Source organism: Myotis yumanensis, unplaced genomic scaffold (assembly GCF_028538775.1).
Source record: "Myotis yumanensis isolate MYYU_CA2020_CCGP unplaced genomic scaffold, mMyoYum1.0.hap1 SCAF_4, whole genome shotgun sequence".
In the NCBI taxonomy this organism is placed as follows: domain Eukaryota; kingdom Metazoa; phylum Chordata; class Mammalia; order Chiroptera; family Vespertilionidae; genus Myotis; species Myotis yumanensis.
In genome coordinates, this window is record NW_027223755.1 from 8304298 (window position 1) to 8322420 (window position 18123).

Here is an 18123-nt window from a genome sequence, read left to right on the forward strand (position 1 = left end):
GTTAGTAAGGGCAACGTTTTGTTTCTTCACTTGGTTGTTTTTATAAGCTTGTTTCTTTTTATACTTATTAACTATACATTTATATTTTATGTACTTTTCTGAATGTATTTCTATTTCAAAATGTAAAAGGTTTCAAAAAATCAATTTTTATAACTAATAGTTGAGTCAAATCACATGATCATCTCAGAGATGCAGAAAATATTTTGATAAAATTTATATTTTTAAAAGTCCTATTTTTAAAAAGCAAGCATTTTTATGATAAAGGATGTGTGTCTATATATTTATATGTATAAATAAGAACCCAAACTAATGCAAACATTACCCTTAATGCTACAGTCTTTACCTTTGAGATCTAGAACAAGACAAGGATGCCAACCATCACCACTTCTGTTCAACATTGTATGTTCCATAATCATAAGACAAGAAAAAAGGCCAAAAGAAGAAACAGGTTTTTATTTATTATGACATAGCTATGTATGTGGGTGATCCAAAAATACACAAATTATTAGAATTGATGATAAAGATAACATCAAATCTCGGGTGTTCCAGGAAAACATGGTCTAAGCATGAAGCCAAGACTGATAAAACCTTTAAGACCTTAGAAACATTGACATGGTGCCTCAAATTCCCATAAGGATTTTCAGAATGTAAGAATTTTAAAGGCACTGCCCTACAACATCTCCAGGAAGCCCAAGGTGAAGAGCTTATCGGAAAACAATTTGTGAGGTGGCTTTTCTAATGGCATAAACCCCAATAAAATTAACTGGAAACTCCAAGCTTCTTACAGTGGTTCTCAACCTTCCTAATGCCGCGACCCTTTAATACAGTTCCTCATGTTGTGGTGATCCCCAACCATAAAATTATTTTTGTTGCTACTTCATAACTAATTTTGCTACTGTTATGAATCGTAATGTAAATATCTGATATGCAAAATGTATTTTCATTGTTCTCGACCCACAGGTTGAGAACCGCTGTAAGAGAAGGGTAGTAGCAGAAACCCTGCTTGCTAGCTTGGACTCCTGAAGGGAGACCGAGACGGCACACAATAAAAAGAGGCCTGTGGTTCTTAGATGTTCTACAGGGAAGACGCAGGCTGAGAAATAGCTGCACGCACAGGCCGTTTCGTATGCAAAGGACAGGGCAGAGCTCAGACGGAACAACCGAGGGCCACAGAGAAGCATTCCAAGGTTAGGGTTATGTTTTCCTTTCCTCGGTGAGAAAACAGAGAACATGAGGAAATCAGTACCAAAACACATGCATCGCCCTTGGGCACCATTTAAATGCAAGTTCTCTTCTACCTTAAAAAAAAAAAAAAAAAGGAATTGATAATAAAGTGGCAACTCTTAATATGGTGTTTGGGAAACTTGGCCCCTGATTAAGTCAGAAACCCTGAACCTCGGACTCAGTTTTATTAAAAAAATAATGTGGGAAGGGGGAGGAAGGCTTATAATACAGTACTCAGGGTGGCTGTGCGGTGGTAACCAAGTCATGGGCTTGGAAATGCCAGGAGTAGTGCTGCCCACAGGAGCGCTCATTCACTAAGAAACACCAAGCACCCGCTTGCCTCAGCGCGGGCTCCTCCTCCAGGTCCTTATCTGGAGGTCGCCTTGGAACGTAGCTTGGCCTAAATGCTAACTCGTGCCAGTGTTCATCTCTCCACGCAGACAGGAGCTCCGGGAGGAATGGGCGCAGAGCCACCTGCCTGACCCCGTAGCGGGTGCTCAGTGAGTCGTGTTGCATCAGAAGGTAAGTGGTGAATGGCTGTCACCATCCCGCAGTGACCCGCGCTCCTGGATCAGCTGTAATAACACAACCTCCAGGTCCCTTCCCTGGGAGGCCGAGCGGGCGGGAGATGAGGTGTGTGTCACCCGAAGAATTAGTAAGAAGGGCTCTCGGTGGAGCACCCCAAGGGCGGGAGAAAGTGCTGGGGTCCAGGGGGTCCCAAAGGTGTGGACGGAGTCGGCGAAGAATGTTTTACACAGAGACAGCGTTCAGAACTCTCTAGCTTTCCTCAGTCTCCCTGGATCTTCCCTGTGCCTGGCTGTGGCCACAGAGAAAGATCCCAAGGCAAGCTGAGCCTTTATTTTATAGAGAGAGGTAAACAAGGTAGTGGTTTCTATAGTTACACAGTTCTTGTGAGTTTCACTTGTTTTGACCATAGTTACACTTCCTGCACTTGCCTCAGCCCATTAGCTTCCCAGATAAGATCTAGAGAGCCTCATAAGGTCAAGCCTAATTATGCTAAGAGGACTGTGCCCTCTAAGCTGGGAATTGTTTGTGACTTTGCCCACAGGTCAGTCCGAGGCTTAACCCTATATCAGCTCCCCACAAGAAAGAGCCAGAAAAGAGGACGGGAATATCGCAGGCAGGCTGGGTGTCCTAACTTGGCATTCCTGACCCTCAGGGCTGTCACCCGCCCACTTCGAGGCGGGGCGTGTCATGGACGTGACTCTCATGGACACTCCCCAGCCCGGGTTCCCAGGCGGGATCCAGGGGACAGGCCAGCAGAGCAGGAGTCACTGGCCGAGAAGGGGCGGGGTAGCCTGGCTGACCGCTGACTCTGAGCTCTGAGCTCTGATCCCGGAGCAGCAGGCACCGCGCTCGGCCCACCAGCTAGGAGTTTGCAGAGCTCGCTGTGCGGGACGAGGGAGCAGGTCAGCCTGTTTGTGGGCGCGCCGCCTGCAGCTCGGCTCCGCTGGGCTCGGCCGAGTCAGCATGCCTGGGCAGCGGGCCCTGCTGCTGGCCTTCCTGGGGCCCTGGCTCCCGCTCCTGGAAGGCGCCAGAATCCTGACCGTGGTCTTGTACGGTGAGTGTCTGGGCGGGTCAGGTAGCGCGCTCCAGGGTGCAGGCCATAGAGGACCCCTCCTCCCCAGGGCTGTCAGGTCGGCTGCAGAAAGCGGCCCCTAGGAAAGCACAGGGTCTCCCTGAAGCTGAGAGCAAGCTGAGAAGACGGGAGCGCCCCTACCTGAGCCGCAGTCCTAGGATCAAGTTTCTGGGGATCCCTCCTTGTTCCTTAATGCAAATCAGGGCCCGCAGATTTCTCCAGGGGCCTGGAGGGCGGGCTGCAGGCATCCCGAGATGCCTGACTTCAGTATCTCCTGCCAAACATATTTACACTTCAAGGACCTTCTAGTTCAATGTCCCTCTCCGCATGATTGCCTCCGGGAGCCACCTTCTAGCCATTTTCTGCTTTTCTCTGTGGCAAACACTGCCAGGGAGGAGGGTCTCAACAGTAGCCCTGATGTGTCTGCTGTGAGAAGCCACAGACTTACCACCCTGTGCACACAGGGCATGAATAAGGGGCATGGCCCTTCGTAAAATGGAGACTATTTCCTAGGAGGAGGGATGCTCTGAGCTAGTCCCATGGGCAGGCCGTCACAGGACAGGGGAACTGGAGGAGGGTTGCTAGAGGTGGGGCCTCAGAGAGTGGGAGTCACACTCCATGAGAACTTGAGGGTCCTGAGCACCTGGCCCACAGAGGAAGTGAGGAGAGGAAGGAAGTGTTCTTGGCCCCACCCTCCGGCCAAGATGAAGCTCCCCTGAGCCCCTACCCCACCATCGTGGCTTTTCTCTCCATGCACCTCACAAAACGGAAGCCTTGCTCCTAGGGGGAAGCCATTATCTACTGATGGACCGGGTGTCTCAGATTCTTCAAGATCATGGGCACGATGTCAGCTTTCTTCAACAGAGTGACCTTCATTTCCCATCAGGTATCATCTTATTCTGTGGACTAGGACTGTCTAATTCAAATATAACGTGAGCCACAAATACAAGCCCCATAATGTAATTGCTAAAATTCCAGAGGCCACATGAACAATTAAAAAGAGACAGGTCAAACTAATTTTAATAATATATTTTATTTAACCCCATATATCCAAAGTATCATTCCTACATGTAAACACTATAAAAATTATTCATGAGACATTTCACATTTGTTTATGTTAAGTCTTTGAAATCTGATGTGTGTTTTCCAGTTCACACTAGCCACACTTCAGGTGCTCAAGGGGGACCACACTGGACAGTAGTGTTTGGACCCTCCTTCCATAGATGATAAGTTGTGAGTGCCTTGTACATGCTAAATGTCCTGCAAAACTTCATGTTAATCCTCTGAATTACTATAACGAAGAAAGATATGGGTACTGGTTTAGGTCCATCTTAGACCATGACCTTAGCAAAAGGAAGTCTGAAATGCTATTGGCTCTGCTCATCTGTATTCCTCTATCTCTCACCCCCTCACTGCATCCGCAGCCCCTTCAGGCAAACCCTTCACACACATTTCCGTAAATAAAATGCTGCTTTAGTTACGTTGCTCAAAATCTTGCCTCTAGTTTGTGAAGATTGGATCAAAATGTTTTTCTGACTGGTAAGAATTCCAGGGGAAAAAAAGGCAGTGAAACTGCAAGAGAAACTTATCAGAGAACCAATACAAGAAAAAAAATTAGAACTAGAACACACAAGTCTTTATATTGAAGGGCCCTAACACAAAGATTAATAAAATAAAGACCTATGGCAAGGCAAATCATGGCACAATTTCAGAATACCAATGATTAATAAAAATAACCTAAACGTTTTCATATATTTCAATAATGAGTAAGACTCAGAATGACATCAAACTTTTTGGCATTGGTATTGCACACAGAAAACCAACAAAATTTAGCAATAAAACAATCTCAAAGGCTTTCCTTTTCATATAAATTTAAGTTTCTCAAAAAGTAGAAGTAACGACAGGATTTAGGCTGATCAGAACAACAGGCGGACCGAGAAAGAGGAAGACAAAGGGCTAGAGAATAGAATTGGCAAAACAAAAGAGTGGAAGATTTGCTGTTGGCTTGGACAGCAATCATCTGGTTTTAATCAATGAGAGGATCTAGAAGGAACATCTCCTGGAAAAAATTTATTCAATAAGTTGACCAAATTGAAAATTGTATTGAGAGAATATTGGAGGGAGTTGAGACTGACCAACAGGCATAAAAACAAAAGAAAACAAACTCAATAAAACAAATGAAAAAGGAAGGTGATTGTTCATTCTAGGGCCAAGAAAGGACACAAATGGAAAGAAATCACATGACGACATACTGTTTGGCTTAAAAATGAATAATTTTTACACAGCCATCCTAATGTAAACTCAGAATGTTTAACCCAATATTGCGACATGACTGAGAAGATGCCTCTTTGATCAGCTCTGACTCATTCCTGGGGATCTGGACAGTCATGTGCCTTGCTCGGGAGAAGGTCCTAGCTGCTCACTAGTGGCTCACTGTGAGCCTCTGAGCAGGAAGGAAATGAAGGCTCTGGCAGCGTCATAAACTTCCTGCCAGAGCAGTGAAAGTGTGCCCACCACACACGCACAGAGCCCCTTGGCAAGGTTTAGGGCACTTATAGTTGCACGTCATTTGAGGAAATCTCAGCCTAATTAGATTAGATGACCACTAACTAACTGATGAGAGACTCCCATCGCTAAACATGACAGGCAAAATAGGTTTTACAGAATTAGTTCAGGAAAGTCATTAAACAGCAGTAACAACAACATCAACGATGAACAGCAACAAGAATAAACTGGGAATGGGAGAAATCATAACACCAAAAAAATTTTGAGACATACAAAGAAATAGGAAAATATGCCAACAGAAAGCAGTGAACAGAAACTGTCTATGAGGAAGCCCAGACAATGGATTTACTAGACAAAGACTTTAGATCAATAAAGAACAAAATAAAAGTAAGAGAACAATGAGAGTGACTGATAATAAGTTTGAGATGTCTTTTGAGGATGAGAAATGTTCTAAAATTGGTTGTGTTTATGGTTGCACAACCCTGCAGACTTACTAAAAACATGTAAAGTTTTTTAAAGGGGAATTTATGATATGTGAATTATATCTCAATAAGATGTTTTAGAGAAAAAATCCTGAGAAATAAGTGAAAGGACTAAAATTGGGTTTTCAACATTCCTTTTAACATGCATGATTAAATTTTCTCTTCTCTCTCTTCTTAGGTTTTAAAAGAGAGAAAACATACCAAACTGTCTATTGGTCTCCTCCTGAAGACTTTAAAGAGGAATTCAAGAAAAATTTAGATTTCTTTACGAAGGAAGCTTTGCTGGGAAGGTAATAGCTTTTTTTTAAAAAAAAATAAAAGTAAAGCAATTATTATTTGAGAAATATGAATGAATGAATGAATAGAAATATCTCAGTCATCACTGAATCAATCACTTCAGGTAGTCTTGGGGATGTGGCACTCTGGTTAATAGTCCCAGCATGTTCAGTTTTCAAGCCTGAATGAGTAGAGATATAAATTTTAAAAGACGCTTCCCTTTACCTTTAATCTCTCCAGCTCAGGGACAGTGATAGGCAACTCACCATTTCATCGCTGGATAAAGTCATAGAAACTCAATTTTACTTCCTTCTGTTCCTTTCTGTCCTCATAAATTTTGATGATGGGATCACTTACAAAGATTGATTTTTGCAGAACTTGAGCCTGGCTATTTACGGTTCATTCCATGCAGAACTCTGGGACTCACTCTCAGCCTTACAGAGAGTAAGTCATGAGGCCACTCATCTGAAACTCAAAATAACAAGAAACTGCTCATCTTAAGCATGAAATCACTGAAACGCAAGCCATGCCTGTCTGAGTTCATGAGAATGTTCTTGCTCCTCCTTCATTTCTGCTAAACGATGCTTCTCCCCAGTGAAGGCATTTTTGAATACTTCCTCCTCCATAAAATCTATTTCATTTACTCCAATTCTTCCTCCAAACTTCTCTATACCACTGTCTTACCACTTAATTTTGTGCTTTGTCTTTTTCATTACAAAGATTTATTGGGAACTTAATATGTGCCAGGCAATGTAGGTGTTAGAGACAGAGCAGAGAATGAAAGAGGTTGAAAAGACAAACAAACCCACCCCAACTCCTTCCTCTGTTCCCTCCTCCGACTAGATTGTGCAGGGAACACAACTTTTAGAGCATGTCCCACAGGCCCTCGCTCTGTGTTTCTTCAAGTCTCCTCTCTCCCATGTTAGTGAATGCTGATATTGTCATGTGCTAATTTCCAAAAATTTATAACACATGCCCTCAGTTTCTCAAAACTACCCCATGTGTTACCTGAAGTGGTTGTTTTTTTGTAAAGCTTAATTTAAAGAATCCCCACTGGTTTATATTCAATTGACAGAACCACCATGCTAACTGTTAGTCTAGTTAGATTGTTTCTACACGTTCACAATGCCTAGCTCTTTCCTTTGAAATACTTAGAAAACTTATTAATATTTAATTTATTATTTGTAATGATTTGCTGAACACCTGCTTTCCCTGTTAAACTGTAAACTCCGTGAGGCCAAAGGCCATATTTTCCTTGCTTGCTGCTGGAGCCACAGAAGCTGCCACAGTGTGCAGCACGTGGAAGCATAGTAGCCACCAGGTAAACCTCATGGCACTACCTGAGGATCAAGATTTACTAAAAATACTAGACCGAAATATGTCACATCTTTCTTGACTAACTTTTGACAGGCATTGAAACCTTTGATTTGTCCCATAAATAATTAGGAAAATTATCCCAAATTGAGCATTGAATTCAAGAAGCCTCCTTAGACTACTCTCTTTCTGGCTTAAACTAGCTGTCTGTTTTCTTTAATGTATATATCTCCTATCTAATAATAGACAAAGATTGAAATCGACCGTACCTTCGCTACACCTCCCAACGGCTAATCAGCAAGATATGCAAATTAACCGCCATGCAAAGATGGCAGTTAATTTGCATACGTAGGCACGAAGCAGCGGAGGGAAGACTGAAGGCGGCTCTGGCCGGAGCAGCGAGGGCTGTGAAGGCGGCTCCGGCTGGAGCTGCACCGGTTTTCCTCCAGCACCTGGGACCCAGGCCTATTGCACGAATCTTTTTGTGCAATAGGCCTCTAGTCTGTATGTATGTGTGTGTATATACATATATATATTTGTATTTGGTCTTTGAAATGATCCAATCAGAACCGCCTCGTCAAATTTGCTGTGTCCTGAACTGCCTGTGCAGTTGGTCACATTCGTTTTCCCCTCACAATCTCATGTCCTTTTGGAAGAAGCCTGCCCTGCCCATCACTCTGCTCAGATGACCAAAAAAATAAATAAATAAAACTAAAACAAAAACAAAACTTCCTCTCACTGCTCCCCAATAATGATCAGTAATTATCCTCACGGGAAAGATTGTCTTTACTGAAACAAACATCTTAACAGCTTTTGCCCCAACATTAGTTCATTCCATCTTTTTCTTTCTTTCAGCTTTAAGAATAGCCGAACCATTTAATTTTAAAACGTGTGAGTGGTGCTATGCCCTGCACTCTTATGCGGGGAAAATGCACATTCGCCGTCCCTCTGCCTCCAGATCAGGAATCCTCACTCTGCCTGCACATTGCAGTCGCCGGGGGAGCTTTGAAAGAGTGCTTAGGTCTGCGTCCCACCTTCGGAGTGTCTTATGTAAAGTATTTATGGTGAAGTACAGCCATAGATGTATTTGCAAGCTTCCCAGAAAGTCTACAGTCAGGGCGGAGACCGCCCCTGCCCAAGCCATGTCTCTGCCTCTCCCTCCCCCCAGTTCCCCTCCAGAGGACACAGGGCAGGGCTCTCTCCTGCGGGTTCTAGGTGGGGCCTTTGCTTTAGCCAGAGGAGGTCACACGGCTGACTGCCCATCATTCAGTTCCTGAAGTGACTGCCTAGCTCCTGGGCCTGGGAAGCGGGCATAGCACTTTCCAGCTAATACTCCGGGCCATGAAATCATCAGTGTGGGATCCCTTAGCTAGGGCATTTGTCAAGTGCTGTGTAATAGTAGCCCGTGTTTAAACATTATTAAAAGAAAAGTAAATAGATTCCCAATAAAACAAAGTAAAACCTCTAGTCAAAATTGACATAGGACAGGAATCCTCAGTGGGTTTTAAGAATCTGTATCACAGGAGAGGCCCTTAGGGGTGGGGAAAAGTACCAAGTCCTTATTCACCGGCCCTTAAGGGGAGCCCAGGCCACAGTGACCTTTTTGCAGGGTTTTCTGCCAATGGAGTGTGAAGACATCTGTCGGCCCAAGTTTCGAAAGCCAGGGCCTGGCAGATGTCCCTGGCACACAGCTTTTAGAGGTGGGCGATGCTGTCCCTCCACGTGTGTTCATGGCACGCTGTCATTAAGATGCTCACATCCCCAGGAAAACAGGTCCCGTCCATGGGCACATTGAGAGCAAGGTTACCTTAGAACTGAAGGTCATACAGAGCATCATCAATTAGCTTCAGCATTCAGCCAGGAGAGAGAGATCCGGGCCACAGGCCACACTTGGTAACATTCTCCCAGAGCAGGCATGGCACCAAAAGATGGAAGAATGAGGAGAAGAAAGCAAAAAGGGAGAGAGCAGAAACATCCTAAGCATCAGAGAGAATTGTAGCAAAGACAAAAACAAGGAAATGGCACGGTGAGTTGGAGGCCATAAAAACGCCAGATCTGGAGCAGACGGATCTCCGGCGAGCAGTACGATGGGCAGGCGGCTGCCGGACGTGCTTCTTCTTCGTGTGCTAAGCCTGACTTTTCGAGAGTTTTCAGATGAGCACTTGCCATGAATATTGAACATCTCTCACTTCTTTTTCTTTCTCAGGAACCCACTTACAAACCTTTTGAACATAATGAAGCTCTTTGCCACTCAGTGTAGTGATTTGCTGAGAAGGACAGATCTCATGGGCTCCTTAAAAAATGAGAGTTTCGACCTGGTGGTGGTGGACGGTTTAGATCTCTGCACTTTCCTGATCGCCGAGAAGCTGGCAAGGCCGTTTGTGGCCGTCCTCGGCACCACGTTTGGGGTGACGAATTTTGGGCTGCCCGAGCCTGTGTCCTACGTTCCAGATTTCCATTCCTCCATGACGGACCGCATGGATTTCTGGGGCCGAGTGACGAACTCTCTGATGTTCTTTATTTCTTCCTTGAGGCAATGGTATATCCATGCGCAGTTCGATAACACAATCAGAGAAAATTTCCCAGAAGGCTCTAGGCCAGTGTTATTTCATCTTCAACAGAAAGCAGAGCTGTGGTTTGTCAATTCTGACTTCGCCTTTGATTTTGCCCGGCCCCTGCTTCCTAACACTGTGTATGTTGGAGGTCTGATGGCCAAACCTGTTGAACCGATACCTCAAGTAAGTAAATCCTTTGTACACACACGTAGAAGTTGCTAAACATTTCTCCAAGGCGACCATATAAGTCTTATGCTGCCCCCAGTAGCACCAGAGCTTCAATTACTCCACATCCACCGTGCGGCGTTGTTGGTCTTTTAATGTGAGCTGTTCTGGTGGCTCCAAATGCTGCCTCCAGTTTCAGGGTTTTGTTTGTTTGTTTTCATTTGTTTTTTAAACATATATGTTTATTGATATCAGAGAGGAAGGGAGAGGGAGAGAGAGATAGTAACATCAATGATGAGAGAGCATCATTGATCGGCTGCCTCCTGCATGCCCCACACTGGGGATCGAGCCCGCACTCGGGCATGTGCCCTGACTGGGAATCAAACTCTGACCTCCTGGTTTATAGGTCGATACTCAACCATTGAGCCATGCAGGTCCGGCTACTTCTGTGTCTTTGATGCTCTACATTCTGAGCTGGGTTGTAGCTTTTTATGCATTCTAGAGATCTACCATGATTCCCCCCCCGCCCCCCACCACCACCAATCAGGCCTTCCCTTATCCTATAGCTGCCACCACAATGGGGAAAGGGGTAGTTTCATTGCCTCGAGGAGTAGCTTGTGGGAGCAGGGAAATGTAGAGACAGTGATGAAAGGCCCTCTGGGAAGCCCACTCTGAGAACATCATTTGGGTGGAGTGGAGGTTGAGGGGAGCACAGATACCCTTGAACTTCACAGCTTGCCTATGGCATAGCCCACGTAGGTTGCTGGGAACTGAGAAAATGGAGAAGCACTTGAGATTCACTGTGTAAATGGTGACTCGAGGATCCTGAGTCTCTCTCCCTAACCATCTTCCAGCCCCACGTATTTCTGCTGCTTCCCCAGCAGGGGGAGATGAGACCCAGCTACTGACCATGTGGGGATCCGGCTTATCGCCCTGGCTCCTCTGGGGGAGCCCACAGTGCAGGGGGAGCCCACAGTGCAGGGGGAGGGCCGGTTAGCACGGTCCTCTGGAGGGTGCTATCAAAACCACCCCCTGTCGTCCTTCCTGATCTCTGAGAAGAGAACTTGAAATTTAACTCATCAAATTCCAAAGCCTGGAGAGACAGGATGAACCATTCTTGTGGTTGTGAGACACTCATGCTGAGAACACTCTCTTGGAGGCCATCCAGCCGCAGTAGATGGGAACCTGCAGGAAGGGGAGTCCTGGGTGTACCCGGCACAGGGAGGCACGCAGAGCTCACGTGAAAGGCGTGCTCCATGAGCAGGGTGACTGGCTGTGACGTCTTTGCTCTCTCCAGGAACTCGAGGACTTCATCGCCCAGTTTGGCGAGGCGGGTTTCGTGCTTGTGGCCCTGGGCTCCATAGTGAACGTTGCTCAGTCCCAGCAGGCCCTTGAGCAGATGCACAGGGCCTTTGCGCAGCTGCCTCAGGGGGTGATATGGAAGTGCAGCCCTTCTCATTGGCCCAAACACGTCCAATTGGCAGCAAATGTGAAAATCATGGACTGGCTTCCTCAGAGTGACCTCCTGGGTAAGGGCACCCTCTCTGCCGGCAGCTGCCATGTCTGCCTTTCTCGCTCCGGTTACTTGTCCTTTAGGGTCTGTTGCAGCTCTCCCCCTCCCTGGGCACTCCACCATCACATGAAAGGAAAGCGTGTGTTAGCAAAAGGCAAAGTTCCAGGAAAGCTTGGCATTCTGGGCTCGCTTCATTCATTTGTGCCCAGCCTGGGTATCTGCAGCCACTAGCCACCTTCCAGAGGGGTGACTTGCAATGGGCAGGGCATCGGGATCAGCCAACCCCCCCAAGAAGTGCCCATAAGTGCTTTGGGTTGAACCTGTGCCCTCAGGAGGGAAGTCGCTGCCGCACACTGGCTCCAGCCGCCTGCTCATTACACACAGACACTGAGCTAACTCTTCCTCACCCGAGGTGGCCTTGCAGTGTGACAGTATTCCTCATCGTCCTGTGTGAGTTGTCCTGACAGTCACCCAGGGGCTTCCTCTCTGGCCTGTGCTGCCCTCTGGGGACACCTCCTGTGCATAGCGGCAGGTGGGATCTGAATGCCCTGGTGAATTGGAAATGCAGGTTTTGGTTCTCCTCCTGCAAATGTATCTCACTGGCCTGTGGTAGAGCCCGAGCATTGCACTCTACAAAAGCACATTGTTTCCGAGTCCTGGGCTGGATCGATGCTTCCTCAACACTTTATTTTGCTCCAAATGAGAGAGGGACAGTAGGACTGGGACTGGCAATACTAAGGCATAAGGCACACTCCCTGCTTAAAGATGATGTGGAGGGAGGCCGCACGGGTAGATGGACGAGCGCTGGGAGATGCCGAGCTTAGTTCTGTCTCCGCATTCTCGGCTGCAGCTGGTCTCTGGTTCAGGCCTTAGACCCATGCTTCTGAGGGTGCTCACAGTGTCTCCCAGGCAATTGCCTCTTTACATTGGTTCCCAGATGCCTCTAGATTCCCTCATCACGTTTCCCTGACAATGCCGCCGTCCCAAGTTCTGGAAATTCCTTCGTAGGCCTTATCCTTCCTCTCGTTCCTCTTTGTCCTAGCTCACCCCAGCATCCGCCTGTTTGTCACCCACGGCGGGATGAACAGTGTGATGGAATCCATCCAGCATGGCGTGCCCATGGTGGGCATTCCTCTCTTTGTAGACCAGCCTGGAAACTTAGTCCGAGTAGAAGCCAAACATCTGGGTGTCTCCATCCCGATCGAACAACTCAAGGCGGAGACCCTGGCTCTTAAGATGAAACAAGTCATCGGAGACAAGAGGTATGTAGTGGATCTGGCCAGAGGGTCCCCTCCCCTCGAATAAACTAAACTCAGCGTTAAGATGCCAATGGACCTATTTCCACTGAACGTCAAGTTAGACAAATGAGCCTTCTATTTCGATAAGAGGGATTTAGGACAGATGATAGGGAGAATTTTATTTTTAATAGAAACTTTATGAGTTTCTCTCTTAGAGTTTTTGTTCTCTTGATATGCGCAATATGCAATTCTAACCAGTTGTGGGGTGTGTGGGGGCTCCTTTTATCTCTTCATGTTCATATTTCTTTCCTCTACTGGCCTCTGTCCTTAGCTGTTCCTGAACATTTTCTCCATTCACCTCCCATGTCTCCTCTTCAGAGAGGCCTTCTCTGATCAACCCCAGTTATGCCATATGATTCCCTCCATAATGTGATTCATAATTAGTCCACATGTTACTTTACTTAGGTATTGACCTTTCCTCCATACAGTGTAAACTCCATGAGCAGAGGAGGGCCATGTCTGCCTTACTGATCACGGCCAACTCACTGCCTTGCACACAGTAGGCACTCAGCAAGGAAGTTCTGGACGAGTGAAGAATAAATACTAGTCCTCTAAATAGGGCCCAAGAAACACGATTAGGCGCCTGGGGTCCATGAGTCCCTAGAATGGGGAAATTATAAAAAACACATGTGTTTGCATATACACATTTTCTGGAGGATGTTTTCTTTTTTTTTTTTTAATTTGCTTTTTAAAATTTTTTATTGATTTCTTTAGCGAGAAAGGCAGAGGGAGAGAGAGAGATAGAAACATCAATGATGAGAGAGAATCATTGACCAGCTGCACACCCCCTACTGGGGATTGAGCCCTCACCCCAGGCATGTGCCCTTAACTGGAATGGAACCTGGGACCCTTCAGTCCGCAGGCCAACACTCTATCCACTGAGCCACACCAGCTGGGGCTGGAGGGTGTTTTCATAATGTTCATCAGATCCTCAATGGAGACTAATGTCCGGAAAGGCCACGGGCTGCTGCTCTGGAGGGGCGTTCAGCATGATGCCTGGGGCAGGGCAGCCCCAACATTCCCTGGGGACCCTCCTGGCCCCCCTTCCTGGCAGGCAGGTAATGCTTGCAAATGAATAAACGGAATGACACAGGCTCCTGAGAACTGAGACTTTGGGGCCTGTGTGCATCAGGGTGGCTCTGGTCTGACAGCTCTCTGGACATTCCGGAGCTCCGGGTCCCCGTCCTCTGCCCCAGAGGTTCTGAGACACCTGGACACCTTGCTTGTGGGCCTCTCGCTGCTCTGAGCCTGCTCCCCATGAGGAAGAAGCATGCCCTGCAAAGGGCTGCAACTTCAGCTCATGACCATAGGCCTGCCTGGCCCTAATGATGCCTGAGGGTCTCACTGCATTTTCCTGTCGTCTTTCCCACTCACTCTCCTCTACTGTGTTACCTTCATCTTCTCAAACCTTCAGTGTGGTTTTCTCGCTCATCCTCAGTGTACACCAGTGATGGCGAACCTTTTGAGCTCGGCATGTCAGCATTTTGAAAAACCCTAACTTTACTCTGGTGCCGTGTCACATATAGAAATTTTTTGATATTTACAACCATAGTAAAACAAAGACTTATATTTTTGATATTTATTTTCTACATTTAAATGCCATTTAACAAAGAAAAATCAACCAAAAAATGAGTTCGCGTGTCAGAGGTGGTGTCATAGGTTCACCATCACTGGTGTATACTCTTCTTTGTTTTATTTTACTGGAAAAAAAAGAAAAGCCACCAGCATGTGTTCACCACCAAATTTACCAGCTCACGTGCCAACTCTGCCTGCCTCCCTGCCTGCCTCCCTCTATTCCGCCCGCTCTTGTGTCCCCTGTGGAGACCAGGCCCTGCCCTGGGGTAGAGGATCACATCCTCTCACCCACTCAAAGCTTTTGCTTCTGCCACTTGCCCCACTGCCTCGTGCATGATTGCCTTTCTCTCTCTCTCTTTTTTTAAAAATAGATATTTTATTGATTTATTTTACAGAGAGGAAAGGAGAGGGATAGAGAGCCAGAAACATCAATGAGAGAGAAACATTGATCAACTGCCTTCTGCACACCCCCTTCTGGGGATGTGCCCGCAACAAGGCACATGCCCTTGACCGGAATCGAACCTGGGACCCTTGAGTTCACAGGCTGATGCTCTATCCACTGAGCCAAACCGGTTAGGGCGCCTTTCTCTTTCTTTAGGAACACTTTCATCAATTGAAAAGCAACTTGCTATCATAACTCTCAAAAGTTGTTTTTCCTCAACTTTTTATTTTGAAAAGTTTCAAACTATCAGAAAAGTTGTAAGAATAATAAAATAAGCACTTGTATACCCTTCACTTACATTAACATGTATTAACATTTTGCCATATTTTGTTCTCTGTGTTTCGCCAAATGTTATACCTGTGTATCAATGGCAGCATCCTTTGAGAATTTGTTGCAGACATTATAATACTTTACCTCTAAAGACTTCAGCCTGTGTCTCCCATGAACGAAGCATTTTCCCACAGAGCCACAGTACAATGATTAGAGTCCAGAACTTCACCATTGAAGGGCCCTCGACTTACAACAAACCATCCTGACACTGCTTCGCCTTCTGGATATACTCCGAATCTCTGCTCTCCTTCCCTGTAAACTCTGTGCTCTTTGTCAAGGCTTCCTCCTGTAGCATTCTTTCATCAGCCCGCTGCAGTAAGGCTCCCTCACTCCACCAAGCAGCTTTGATCCAGGTCACCACTGGCTTCTACACCGCCAAAGCCAGGGACGGCTTTTCAAGTCTCATCTTACTCGCCCCGTCAGCATCATTCATCCCAACAGGTCACTGCCTGTCCTTGAACAGTGACTGCAGTTGACCCAGACACCATCCTCTCTTAGTTTCCTCCCTTCACTGGCTGCTCTTCTCAGTCTCCTTGGTTGATTCCTCCTCAGCTCCACAGCCTCCAGACTTTGTAGGGCTCCTCACCACGGCCTGGTCCTTGGGTCTCAACTCATTTTTAATCCACACCTAAGTCCCGGGGTTCTTGCCCAGTCTCATGTTCGAAATACCCTCTATAGACCTATGCTGATTTCCAAATTGCTTTCTGCAACCCAAACCTTTCTGCTACTTGCAGTATATCCTATCACCCTGCTAACTGGCATCTCTTCTTCATTGTCGAGCGGGCATCTTAAACTTATCATGACCAAATAGCAACTTTGGCCTGCGCCCAACACCCTTAAGCCTGCTGATCAAATCTCCATGCTGTAAATTGTGACTCCATTTTTCTTGTTTACCGGGCCCCGAATTTAGGTGTCTTTCATTTAAAGTTTGTAAAAATGTAAACAACAAACACAAGGAAGAATAAGAATTGAAATAACAAACATACTTCAAGTTTATAGAAGTATTTATTGTTCCAGGATTTATAACCCAAAGAACTTGCTAATTTAAAATTTAATTTTTAATGATTTAAAATTCATTTAGGACATGAAAATTTCAAGAAAAGTCCAATTTGGGAATCCTTCAGAAATTTATTCTGTGGTAGTCGGAATCAGCTTTGGCCTCAGAATTGATGGAATATTTAACTTTTGATCTTTGACATTCCTTCGAACTGATCATAGCATGCATATGCATATGCATATATACAGAATGTGCGTATATACATACATATGTATATAGTGTGCATACATATACATGTATATGCCCACGTGTGTGTGTGTGTGTATATATATATAGCATGCATATATACATGTCTATATAAACAAAATATGTGTATAAGTTTATATGTGTATATATATATATATACACACACACACAAATATATACAATATATATATTTGCACATTGTGTGTGTGTGTGTGTGCATGCGCATCTGCCAACAGCTACAAGTCGGCAGCAGTGGCCGCCAGCATCATCAGGCGCTCTCACCCTCTGACCCCTGCTCAGCGGCTGGTGGGCTGGATCGACCACATCCTTCAGACCGGGGGAGCGGCCCACCTCAAGCCCCATGCCTTCCAGCAGCCCTGGTATGAGCAGTACCTGCTGGACATCTTCTTGTTCCTGCTGGGGGTCACCCTGGGCACCGTGTGGCTCTGTGGGAAGCTGTTGGGCCGAGTGGCCCGGCCACTGTGTGGGGCTGCGAAACTGAAGAAGGCCTGATGCACAGAGCAGACTTGCAGAGGTGCTGGGGAGCCACTGGTTCTCTGAAGACTTCCCCCAGCCCAGGCCTCCCCTGGGGTCTCCCTCACCCCCACGTGGTCCATGGCACCAGAACGGCTTCTCGCTCTCTTCTGCCTCTGTTTAGATAGTCTTATGCAGCAATCTTGGCCTTCTTCTTTAAAATTATGATAAAATATACATCACATAAAAATGACCATTTGGCCCTACCCGGTTTGGCTCAGCGGATAGAGCATCGGCTTGCGGACTGAAGGGTCCCAGGTTCGATTCCAGTCAAGGGCATGTACCTTGGTTGCGGGCACATCCCCAGTAGGGAGTGTGCAGGAGGCAGCTGATCGATGTTTCTAACTCTCTATCCTTCTCCCTTCCTCTCTGTACAAAATCAATAAAAATATATTTTAAAAAAAATGACCATTTGAACCATCAGGTATTCAGTTCAGTGGCGTTGAATACAGTCATATATTTGTGCAAACATCACTACCATCCATTTCCATAACTTTTTTCATCTTCCCAAATTAAAATTGTGCCCTGGTTAAACAATAATTCCCCATTTCCCTGTCCCCACTCCAAGCCCCTGGGAACCTGTGTTCTACTTCCTGGGTCTATGAATTTGACCTTGGCTTTTGATTTGCCCCTCACCCATGAACCCCTCTATTCAGACTCAAACCATCACCAGACAGCCCCCCCTTACTCCCCACTCCCTGTCCCTAGACTCAGTGCTCTATTTCATCCCCTTGTCTAGGAGACTTCTATTTCCCCTTTCTTCTTTTTACGCTTTTGATGAATAGGACAGAAGCTGTGTGGCCAGTTCGTCCATTGTAGACCAACCTCTTGCATCTCCTTCTCATCTCATTCAAAGCTCAGAGAGCCTGTCCTCTCCCCCAGTGAGGCAGGGACAGCCCCTCCTAGGACCCCCCTCGTCTCTGCCCCAAGTCCCCTCCTGCGAAGCTCCTCCTTTGCTGGTCCTGAGGGGCCTGCCTGGTTCCACAGGCAGGAATGAGGCAGGCAATGGCTGTGATGAAAATGCAGGCTCAGGAGTCTAGCGGTTCCCAAGGTCACAAGCACCTGTG

At 46.4% G+C, this 18123-nt stretch overlaps 1 protein-coding gene across 3 annotated transcripts; it reads left to right on the forward strand.

Moving 5' to 3' along the window:
- The first annotated feature begins 1696 nt into the window (after positions 1-1696).
- LOC139008014 (UDP-glucuronosyltransferase 3A2-like) lies at positions 1697-17461 on the forward strand. 3 transcript variants are annotated; one of them, XM_070411418.1, is made up of 7 exons: positions 1697-1746; positions 3609-3710; positions 5990-6101; positions 9608-10139; positions 11419-11650; positions 12677-12896; positions 16759-17461. In XM_070411418.1, the coding sequence occupies exons 2-7, from the start codon at positions 3629-3631 to the stop codon at positions 17033-17035; spliced, it is 1455 nt and encodes a 484-aa protein (XP_070267519.1). In that variant the 5' UTR covers positions 1697-1746; positions 3609-3628; the 3' UTR covers positions 17036-17461. The 3 variants fall into 3 exon arrangements, with proteins under 3 accessions (XP_070267519.1, XP_070267518.1, XP_070267517.1); XM_070411417.1 differs by lacking the exon at positions 1697-1746 and adding an exon at positions 2391-2806 and having other exon boundaries at positions 12779-12896; XM_070411416.1 differs by lacking the exon at positions 1697-1746 and adding an exon at positions 2402-2806.
- Positions 17462-18123: the final 662 nt, after the last annotated feature.

What these genes read in the sequence shown, in the direction of transcription:
- LOC139008014 (XM_070411416.1), top strand. Translation starts at nt 2,716, where the DNA reads ATGCCTGGGCAGCGGGCCCTGCTGCTGGCCTTCCTGGGGCCCTGGCTC. An exon ending in TGACCTTCATTTCCCATCAG is followed by an intron (nt 3,711 to 5,989) that starts GTATCATCTTAT and finishes CTCTCTTCTTAG; the next exon opens with GTTTTAAAAGAGAGAAAACA. An exon ending in TCCTCAGAGTGACCTCCTGG is followed by an intron (nt 11,651 to 12,676) that starts GTAAGGGCACCC and finishes TCTTTGTCCTAG; the next exon opens with CTCACCCCAGCATCCGCCTG.